Below are 11,440 nucleotides of genomic sequence, written 5' to 3'. Positions count from 1 at the left end.
AAGACCAAGAACTTTATAAGAAAATTCATGCGAAAGGAGAAAATAAAAGCAGAGGACTCTGCCACCGATGTTGGTAAGCTTTAGTCAACACACAAACAAGCAGCAGAAGTAGAGAATGCCGGGGTAGGCAGACAAGTCTATAGGTCAGGGGGTTCATAATCGTAAGGAAATGGACAACCATCCCCGTGGCATCCATTTTGTGAGAATGCCCATTCTCACAAAATGGATGCCACGGGGATGATTGTCCATTTCCTTACTATTATTTCTAATTGTTAGGTTTACATCTTATTTTCCATTCAGGAATTTCCAGCTGTGCCATAGCCTGTCCTCTTCCCATTTTTCCTCACAACAACCATTCAGTGAGATAGGGTGAACTGAGAGAATATGCATGTAGTCTAAAATCACCCCATGAATTTTGTGGCTGAGGGCGGACTTGAACCTGGATGTCCTCCTTCCTAGCCCAATGTCTTAAGCACTATTTCACTAATATTCAGAACAGTGACCAGATTGGGCATTTTCCAGATGGCAAATTGCTGAGGTTGTTCCCTCTTCTCCTTGAGGGCCTCCACCCAATTGCTTCCTACCTCCCATGTAAACCAGGAAGTGAGCACTACATCTTGGATGAAATTAGAGAGCTTACTCACTACATGACCTTGGTATCTTTTGTGATGGGCACACTCACCACAGCACACTCCTTGTGAATAGATCAAGCCTGTCAGCCATTTTGTGTGGCACATAATTTGTTTTAAAAATGCCACTCCTGGCCGAGGGGAAAAAAATCCACTGATTATTTATTTTCACACAATAATACTTTTATTGTCTCTCACTTTTTCCCATATAGGAGAGGAGACAGATATTGAGAACAAATCAACAAGGGAGTTTCCCTTGGTGGAAAATGACAGCACAGACAGCCTAGTGTTTCTGAAACAGGTAACCCTGGAGCTGCAACAGATCAAGAAGCACCTGGCGCTGGAAGAAGGCAAGGAGGTTTCTGGCCCTCCCATACAGAACAAATTTGCCCAGTTCGAAAAGGGCTTTTATTATACCCGCTTGATCCTATCCCTTGGTTTTATAGCCTTCATTGTGGTGCAGTGGACAAACTGAAGGTCTTTGCAGTCTGGAATCAGCTTGCTATATTCTGATGGCCCCGGGTCATAGAATGGAGACATGCAACACAATTCCTAAAGGCTAATTCCTCCTTCATTGCATTATGACAAAGAGACTGTGGTCTCTGTTCGTATCGATAGGCTACTGTATTTTTAAAAAATGAGTTTCAAGCTTCTACTTCTCCTATAATTGAAATATGCCTTGCTGTATGTGACACTTAATCGCATTTTCACCACTTTACTGCCTGCATCAGCATATGCTTCTAGTCCAGGTTGAGGGGAAACGCTAGCCCATCAATGCTTTAAAAATTGAAATGGGTCTAATAATCTGTAGATCCCATTCAAGAAAACCAAAGGCATTTCAGCCGCCACTCAGATCTAGTCTTTCCTTTCTTTGCTTCTGGAGAATGTTTGGCTCTGGTTAGGGGTGAAATCCCAGCAGGTTCTGGAGAACCTGTAGCGTAAATTTGTAGTAGTTCGGAGAACCGGCAAATACCACCTCTGGCTGGCCCCAGGCTTGGATGGAAATTGAGATTTTGCAGTATCCTTCCCCTGTCATGCCCACCAAGCCACGCCCACAGGACCAGCAGGGAATTTTTTTGAATTTCACCTCTGGCTTTAGTCCTAAGACTCCATTCATCCATAGCCTCAGCCTACAAACTCTTCCTCAAGAGTTCTTCCACCCAAATGTTCATAACATGAAAAGCTACTATGGAAATGAAAGCGAAGTCTTTCTGTCTCTGTCCTAGTACCTTGCCAAGTTACCATCTTTGGAAATTAATACACATAACAAATGAGCCGAGCTTTGATTGCACTATCATGTCTACCATCTTGACTTTTTTTTTCACCAGCCATATCTTGTGGATGCCCCTGACTTGATCTATGGAAACTGCAGTTTAATGTTTCCAAATATAAAATAATGCACTTGGGGAAAAGGAATCCTCAATCCGAGTATTGTATTGGCAGTTCTGTGTTAGCAAATACTACAGAAGAAAAGGATTTAGGGGTAGTGATTTCTGACAGTCTCAAAATGGGTGAACAGTGCAGTCAGGCGGTAGGGAAAGCAAGTAGGATGCTTGGCTGCATACCTAGAGGTATAACAAGCAGGAAGAGGGAGATTATGATCCCGCTATATAGAATGCTGGTGAGACCACATTTGGAATACTGTGTTCAGTTCTGGAGACCTCACCTACAAAAAGATATTGACAAAATTGAACGGGTCCAAAGACGGGCTACAAGAATGGTGGAAGGTCTTAAGCATAAAACGTATCAGGAAAGACTTAATGAACTCAATCTGTATAGTCTGGAGGACAGAAGGAAAAGGGGGGACATGATCGAAACATTTAAATATATTAAAGGGTTAAATAAGGTCCAGGAGGGAAGTGTTTTTAAAAGGAAAGTGAACACAAGAACAAGGGGACACAATCTGAAGTTAGTTGGGGGAAAGATCAAAAGCAACATGAGAAAATATTATTTTACTGAAAGAGTAGTAGATCCTTGGAACAAACTTCCAGCAGACGTGGTAGATAAATCCAGTAACTGAATTTAAACATGCCTGGGATAAACATATATCCATTGTAAGATAAAATACAGAAAATAGTATAAGGGCAGACTAGATGGACCAGGAGGTCTTTTTCTGCCGTCAGACTTCTATGTTTCTATGTTTCTATTTTAAAAACTTTAGCCCCCTGCTTGATCTCAGTGGCAAGATGGGAGGAAAGTATTATAAAGAAATAAATTGTACTTAAATCTTCTCAATGCAAAACGCTACAGGTATTCATATTTGTAACTGATCCTTGAACAAAATGTTTCGGTAGTGGAGTTGAACTACTACTTTGTCTTTCAGGCAGGGTCTGAAGATGGCTTCCTTTCTTCTTCTGACCATTTTTGGTGGTGCTCCATTTCCCCCCCCCCCCCTATTTTGTTAGCTGCATCTGAATGTAAACCACATTATGAGACATATGTGTGCACGTGGATATTGAATGCATGGCGAAAACAGTACAAATAAAAAAGAACTTATCAATGCTATTAAAACTTTTAAAAATCTATTTGCTAATCTCAATATCATTGTAGTTGTTTCATGTGCATCACTGTTTCAACTAAACCATAAAGCCTTCAGGATGAACTTCTCTTTTAGTAGATGAAGGTTATAGAAACTGCGACAATGGTGGTCCAAGTGCATATCAGCTAGGGCTAGGTTGACAAAGGGACAGATTATGCTCTCAAAGAAGGTGGTGGGCTGAAGAGGATATTTTTTAATTCGAGAATTTTCCAAGGGACAATTGAAGAAAAAAACCCAAAGTGTTTTGATAGTGGAGTTGAGCTACTACTTTGTCTTTCAGGCAGGGTCTGAAGATAGGGATATATTGCAAGATAAATATTCAAAGTATCAATTCATAAAATATTGACAGTTTTGTATTATCATATTTGACATTTTAGTACAGTGTAATTCATATTGGAACAAATCCAATATTATTAATTGCAGGATATACAACATTAAATCAAATCCAAACCAAAAACTGAAATACTCCAACTTTTAGAACAGGAAAATAAGAACGTTAGAGGCAACAATCCCATACAATCTTAGTAGTAATTACCTAAATTGCAGGATTCTTAGAAAAGAAGAAGCAGATTTCGAAGGCTCATGTGGAATTACTTTATTTAATAGATTCATAAAGAAAAATTGATGCTGCACAATGCTTTTGAATAGCCAGTGTTTAAATCTCAGAAACAAGCTTGTGTGGCCAATGAGGATACTTGACTGGGTCCAATGTAGGATCCCGAAATTTTTCAGGTAGATCTTCATATGTCATATTTTCAAAAGGTATCATGTTTCTCAGTTGCTGAAGCTTGAGGGAAGAAAAACACCATAATTACCAACACATGATGAAGAGAAATACTGAAAACCAGTAGGACAGAAATTATTAGGAGAAAATACAGCATAATGCCAAAATCCTTTTGTCTAATTAAAATTGTTAGCTTACCTCCTCCTCATGTTCAACAATGCGGGCTTTAGAAGCCTTTACAAAGTCAGCAGCATGCTTATCCTGAAAGAAGAGATAGCAACATTATGAAAAACTTTGCTTCCAGAGAAGTTATCCATGGATTTAAATGTTTTATTTATGGGAAATCCATGGACTTAAATGCTCACTTATGGGAAATCAACACAGACTGTGGAAACTTTTGCATCTCATTTGGAAACTAAGGATCCAGAGAATGGAGGAAGAATGGAGAGGCACACACAGCAAGATGTTTGAAGTCCCGTAGGAAGTTTCCACAGTTTGTGTTGATTTGGGGAGCCATGTCATCTGCTGGTCTTGGTTCATTGTGCTTCATTAAGTCCAGGATCAACATAGAAATCTACCAGGAGATTTTGGAGCATTTCATGCTTCCTTCCACAGACGAGCTTTACGGGGATGCTGACTTCAATTTTCCAGCAGGACTTGGCACCTACCCACACTGCCAAAAGCATTAAATCTGGTTCAATGACCGTGGAATTACTGGGCTTGACTGGCCAGCGAACTCGCCTAACCTGAACCCTAAAAAAAATCTATGGGGGCGTTGCCAAGAGAAAGATGAGAGACATGAGACAGAACAATGCAGAAGAACTGAACGCTGATATTGAAGCATCCTGGTCTTCCATAACACCTCACCAGTGCCACAGGCTGATAGCTTCCATGTCATGCCACACTGAGTCAGTAATTGCTGCAGAAGGGACCCAAACCAAGTACTGAGTACATATACATGCTTATATTTCTCAAAGGTCCAATATTGTCCTATGTACAATCCTTGTTTTATTGATTGCGTGTGATATTCTAATTTTCTGAGATGGTAGATTGGGGTTTTCATCAGTTGTACCCCGTAATCATCACAATTACGACAAATCACAGCTTGAACTATCTTGCCTTGCATGTAATGAGTCTCTCTCATATATTGCATTTCAGCTTTTTAGTTATATTACTGAAATAAATGAACTTTTGCACAATATTCTAATTTTTCATGTTTCATCTGTATTTATGACAATTGCAGTGTCTGGGATTATGTCATCGTCTTTTGCCACCATCTGACAAGCAAAGTCAAAGAGGAAGCTAGTTTCACTTAATAACTAACTTAACAACTGCCCTGATTAATTTAACGGTGGGAAGACAGGCGTAAATTGAGGGAAAATTCACTTAAGAACTGTCATACTCAGCAATGGAAATTTTGGGGCTCAGTTATAGTCACAAGAAAAAGAACAGCTAAAAACACAGCAAAGGATACATAACAATCTAACTATCTCTGATAACTGGCCGGCTAGAGAAGCCAAAAAAGGCTTTGAATGTAGGAGGGCAGTGGCTCACAAGGCAGAGGACCCTGGGATGACAACTGGCAGATTCGTGTTCAATCTGTCCTGTGGTTGCTACCACAGGACAGGTTGAGCTTCCATCACATGCTGCAGGAAGAGACCACAAGTAGACAGATGGGTCAGCGGCCGATGGGGACATGAAAGGAGCTCCCAACTGGGCGTTCCCCGGGCAACAGTAATGTCATCATTCAATCCTTTCAGCCGAGAAGTGCTTTGGTGCTCCTGACATAAATGTAGTAGCAGGCTTTGGATTTTTTTGGGATATTCCATCATCAGAACTTTTCACTTCCCCATGATCAGGAACTCTGGATTTGTTTGATTTTATAATTCATCCAAACTTGTTTTTATTATACATTTTGTTTATTACTTCATGAAGCAATAGTAAGAAATGATAAAAATGTTGAATGTATCTTAAAATGTCTATACTGTAATAGGCCAGCAAAATGTAGCAGTTGAAAATACATTCCTAGAAAATTGAATAGGTAGGTTTATTCTCCTTCACCTGCCATAAGAACAGTGCATTTTGTGCAAAACATGGGCAGTCTGAACTTTATAGCCAATAATAAAGTCAACAATACTGCAATTACAATGGCACAGATTTACACATGCCCTGAAAATAAATATCCACGTGTACATAAAATATGTATTGGATAGAGCTAATTCTCATAATCCTTATTCTGCCTTTTTGAGATTGACAGTCAAAGCTACCAGATCTCTCAATTCATCTCTCATCCATTCCATATGCTGTAACTTATAGGAAATGGATGATTCCATAATTGCTCCAAAATTTAACTAAGTCGCTGCTATTTAGAACAGATAGTTATGTTTAAAAAACACACAGCACAAGTGAACTTTATAGAATTCACCAAATAAGGAAATTCTTTTCCTCTCCCTCATTTTTGCATTCTTGTTCTAATTTTCTAATTTGTACCTCACAAATGCTATTTATTTAATTTCCAGCTTTTACTCTTAAGGAGGAAGAAATAGAAGGTCTCCCAGACAATGTAAGGCCTGCAACTCTTGTAGTTAAAATTGGATACGGTCAATGCCACGATTCTAGCAGAGAAATTACTAAAGACAGAAATCCATAAGCAGATGGAATGTGGGAAGCAGGGAATGATGTTCAGTATAATTTAACTAATGGCACCATTAAACATTAGGCCAGAAGCGATCTGCTAAGATGCCAAGCAGGCATCTCTCCAGACACCATTTATGTGCAAGTGAAAAGAATAACAGGATAGTGGAATACTTACAGACTCCTTTTCTTGGGCGCTTATCTTAGCTGTTTCAGTATCCGCAGGCATGGGAATTTGCAGTGCCTTAAACTGTGAAAATTGAGGAAATAAGGAATGAAATGGGTAGCTCCTGGTTTCCAAATCTATGCATATCATGTGTACCTTCTTCCTTCTATCTATATTGCTAATTCAATAGTATAGTACAGTGATGGCGAACCTTTTTTTCCTCAGGTGCCGAAAGAATGTGGGCGAGTGCAATCACACATGCGTGAGTGCCCACACCCATAATTCAATACCTGGGGAGAGCTAAAACAACTTCCCTTACCTCCCAGAGACCCTCTGGAGGTCGGAAATTTTGGTGGGCCCAATAGGCTCGTGTTTTGCTCTCCCCGGCTCCAAAGGCTTCCCTGGAGCCAGGGGAGGGTAAAGTACCCTCCCCCATCCTCCCAAAAGCTTATCTGGAAGCAAAAAAAACCCTCCCAAAGCCTCTGTGCGAGCCAAAATCAGCTCGCTGGCACACACATGCATATTGGAGCTGAGTTAGGGCAACAGCTTGCACGGTTATTGAAACAGATGCCCAAGTGCCGCCTCTATGTTGGTTGAGGCAGGCAGGATTTTCTTGGGTACCATTTGTTGGGGGTCAAGGGAAAGGGAGGGTTTTGTTTTCTCTTTCTGCTCAAGATCCCCATGGACAATTGGTGGGCCACTGTGTGACACAGAATGTTGGATTTGATGGGCTTTGGCTCGATTCAGCATGGCTCTTCTTATGTTCTTATGTGCCACCTGTGGCACCCGTGCCATAGGTTCGCCATCACTTATCTAAACAGCTACACCCACTTTACATGGAAATTTACTTTTGTATATCCTTGAAAGCTTCAGTGACTTGGTGCTGACAGTTCCTTGATATGAGTACCATGCTTTGTTTTAGCCTTTGACATAAATGCAATAATGTGCTTTGGGCGCTGAACTAGCTTCCCAGTAGCTCCTGAGTACAATTCAAAGTAGTACATAACCTGGGATGAAAATACTTATAGAAGTACTTTTTCCACCCAATTTTGAACTGCCAGACTTGAATATCTCAAAAGAATCTGTTTATGAGTCCCAACTTTTGCCAGGTAAGAAATATGAAAGCTCATAGCCACATCTCCGTGGAAGCCTTTTGAAATAGCATCCTCCCAGAGATTTGATCCCTCCTACCCAACTCTATTTGCTTTTTCTAAATTGTTAAAAAAAAATATGGGGGTATTTTTAAAAAAGCTAAGAGGGATGAATTGCTGCTATCAACTTGAGTAACACTGTGTAGTCTTTAATTTTTCATCTTTCTACTGTGAAAGTTTTATTGCATTTTTACTGGTATTTACGAACTGCCAAGTCTCTACTGGATGCAATGGAATACACCTCAAACACCCAAAAATTTAAAAGCGCCTCACCTTCTTTTCAAATTCATCCACTAGGGCAGGGTTTGCAATTCTAGTTCTGTAGGAAGCCCAATCAATGGCTGGTGGTGTCTCTGGCAAAAATGCAAGCCTATTTAGATACAAAAGAGAACATCAAAACTACTGGACGCTTCAGACTATTCCTTCTTCTAAAGTCATTTTTCATTCTTGATCTTCACAATAAGAAAAGTCAAACAAATGTCTGGATATTCTCTTTGTTATCAAGATAAACACTTGATAACAAAAAATGTTATATTTAAAGATCTATGGGATGGGGAAGATTACTGTCTGTACAAAATTTCCCATACCGGGTGTAATCATATTTACTAGCGATGATTGAGAGGTAATGAATATTGTCTTATTCTTATTTAGCTATTTAACTCCTTAAATTTAATTTAATAATAAAATCATAGAAACAGTTCTGCCTAAGGATTTCACTAGGTCCGAAGGCATACCCATTTCAATAACCTATGCAGTAAAAATATGTCTTTTATTGCACTAATATAAAAAGCAAGTGAACAGTTCGACAACACGGTCTGGAAACATGTATTTAATAATGTAATCCAAATAATCCGAGTCTTCGGAGAGGGGCGGCATACAAATCTAAATAATAAATAAATAAATAAATAAATAAATAAATAAATAAATAATGCCATTGATACATCCATCAATCACAAAGCTATTTGGTTTAATTTCACTCCTTTTCTTTCCACGGTGCTATTTACAAATTAAGAAACGTACTCACTTGGCTGCAATAGCATCACTACGTGATTTCAAAGCATTAAACATAGGTTTCTGTTCAACTGATACTCGTTCAGCAAATGCTGCCCAGTCTATTGCTTTCAGAGCAACCCTGCGGCCAGCCATTGCTATCACCTAGAAAATGAAAAGAGACAGAGAATAAGGAAGAAAGGAAATAGACAAGAAAATAACATAGCAAGTGAGGTATGAAGGGATGGCCATTTCTAAAAAACAGAAAAGTTCAACCAAATAAATCAGTAACTAAAATGTGCCATAGATTTATTCTATAATTTAATTTAATTTATCTAATTTATAGGCTGCCCAACTCTTTCCGGACTCTGAGTTGCATATGTTTAAAAATAGTGTAAAAACAATTTTAAAACCCCATAAGAAATACAAATCATTCATATTATGGGCGGATCTAGATGGTATCATACTCAACAACCCCAAGTAACCTTGGTGTCTAGTGTAGTGGTTCAGGCACCAGGCTAGAAACCAGGAGGCTGTGACTTTTAGTCCCACTTTTTAGGTAGGAGAAGCCATCTAGGTCAAGGGTAGGCAAAGTTGGCTCTTCTATGACATGTGGACTTCAACAGAATTCCTGACCTAGCATGGTTGGCTCAGGAATTCTGGGAGTTGAAGTCCACATGTCATAGAAGAGCCAACTCTGCCTATCCCTGGTCTAGGTAATTTCACTTTCTCTCTGCCCTAGGAAGGAGAGAATATAAATCCAATCAATCAATCAATAGCAAAATCTGTGTCAAGTCGCCAGAGGTCAACAATGACTTGAAGGCAAAACAAAACACACACAAAAAAATAGGTTGGAGATGTTTCAAAATCATGCAGTTTCGATTCCATTAAAAAAAAAAGACATATTATAGCTTTTTAAAAAGCTGATAGTAGCAGGATCGTTTGCTCCGAGACATCAAGCAATGTATTCTCTCCCCCACAATAATTATCCCAAACAAAATGAGCCAGAGAGCTTTTTTCCTCTATTCTAGCACCTATTTTCCTAGCCAAAGGGGGTAACCACGCTGGAGAGCGAATGTCTGTCCTTGGAGACACCATCAAACAACCCCAAGGCGCGCCATAGCGAAACGAGAAGGATTACAGGCAAAAAAAAAATCGAATAGGAAAGCCGGTTAGCAAGCAGGGATTATTGCAAGACTAGCGACCCTACCAAAGGACAACGGACTCCTCACCTTCAGCCACCCTGGTAATTGCACCCGCCGGAAAAAAGCTCCCGGAACCAAAGCCTGACAAGGAGCCACGGACCCAATCCGGACGGCTGTCTCCGGAAAGAGGACGGCCCTCGCCGGCCTCCTAGAGACAGTAAAAAGGCAAGAGCAGAGCAATAGAATAGAATTCTTTACTGGCCAAGTGCGATTGGACACACAAGGAATTTGTCTTTGGTGCATATGCTCTCAGTGTACATAAAAGAAAAAGATACATTTGTCTCTCCTTATCTCATTTATCTTTTCTTCCTTTCATATATCTTCTCCCCTATTTTTATATCTTTTCTTCTATCCTTTTCTTTATATATATTACTACACGTCTGTTCTCTTCAATGTATATTGTGTATTGGACAAAATAAATAAATAAAATAAATAAACAAATAAATATAAAAATATAAAAATAAAATAAATAAGTCTCCCAGTCATCATCCAGGTCTTGGTTGTCCCAAAGGTGGTTGTTTTTTCCTTCTTTTCAAGAGGCAATTGGACTTTCTTCGTTTTGCTTTTGAAGACATTTCGCTTCTCACCCAAGAAGAGTTTGATTTGCAGTCAAAGAGGCTTCTTGGATGAGAAGCGAAACGTCTTCAAAGCAGAAAATAAAGAAAGTCCAGTTGCCTCTTGAAAAGAAAAAAAAAGCACATTTGGGCCAAGGCAAACTAAGGTAATGGAGTAGTCAGAAGCAAGAGGGGGGGGGGGCAACTTCTCTTTGTGCAGGCACGGAGGTGGTGGTGACTTCAGCGGGCAAAGTGGTTTGAGCCTTGATGCATATTGAACTTTTGGGCTATCCAGGTACTTCAGCAAATAAACCCGTCATGCCCACAAGTTCCCTTAAATTACAGGTAATATTCAATTTTTATACCACCACAATTCAGCTCAAAATTTCTGTTGTTAAGTGAGATATTTGTTAAGTGAGTTGTACCTCATTTTGCAACCTTTTCTTACCAGAGTTGCTAAGGGAATCACTGCAGGTCATAAGTTAGTCACCCGGTTGTTAAGTGAATCTGGTTTCCCCATTGACTTTACTTGACAGGGCACCGCAAAATATGACCCTGGGGCACCATAACAGTCATAAATACGAACTCAGTTGCCAAGTACAGTATCTGAATCACTCCAAACTCGGCTGCAAAAAATATGACTTCAGCAACAGAGTGATCAATGCCCGGAATGCCCTACCTGACTCTGTGGTTTCTTCCCCAAACCCCAAAAACTTTAATCTTAGACTGTCTACAATCAATTTCACCCCATTCCTAAGAGGTCTGTAATGGGCATGCATAAGCACACCATTGTGCCTACCGCCCCTGTCCTATTGTCTAAATTTACCTGTACCTACTTTGCTTTTGTT

The 11,440-nt window shown here is 39.8% G+C and overlaps 1 protein-coding gene across 1 annotated transcript; it reads right to left on the bottom strand.

The window, feature by feature from the left end:
- Positions 1–3,748: 3,748 nt before the first annotated feature.
- Positions 3,749–10,170, bottom strand: ATP5PD (ATP synthase peripheral stalk subunit d). Its single transcript, XM_070735947.1, has 6 exons — positions 10,066–10,170; positions 8,868–8,998; positions 8,117–8,213; positions 6,705–6,776; positions 4,091–4,153; positions 3,749–3,955 (listed from the first exon to the last, which is right to left on the bottom strand). The coding sequence occupies exons 2-6, from the start codon at positions 8,987–8,989 to the stop codon at positions 3,824–3,826; spliced, it is 486 nt and encodes a 161-aa protein (XP_070592048.1). The 5' UTR covers positions 8,990–8,998; positions 10,066–10,170; the 3' UTR covers positions 3,749–3,823.
- Positions 10,171–11,440: the final 1,270 nt, after the last annotated feature.

Source organism: Erythrolamprus reginae, chromosome 2 (genome assembly GCF_031021105.1).
Source record: "Erythrolamprus reginae isolate rEryReg1 chromosome 2, rEryReg1.hap1, whole genome shotgun sequence".
Classification (NCBI taxonomy): domain Eukaryota; kingdom Metazoa; phylum Chordata; class Lepidosauria; order Squamata; family Dipsadidae; genus Erythrolamprus; species Erythrolamprus reginae.
This window is presented reverse-complemented; position numbering and strand designations above follow the sequence as displayed.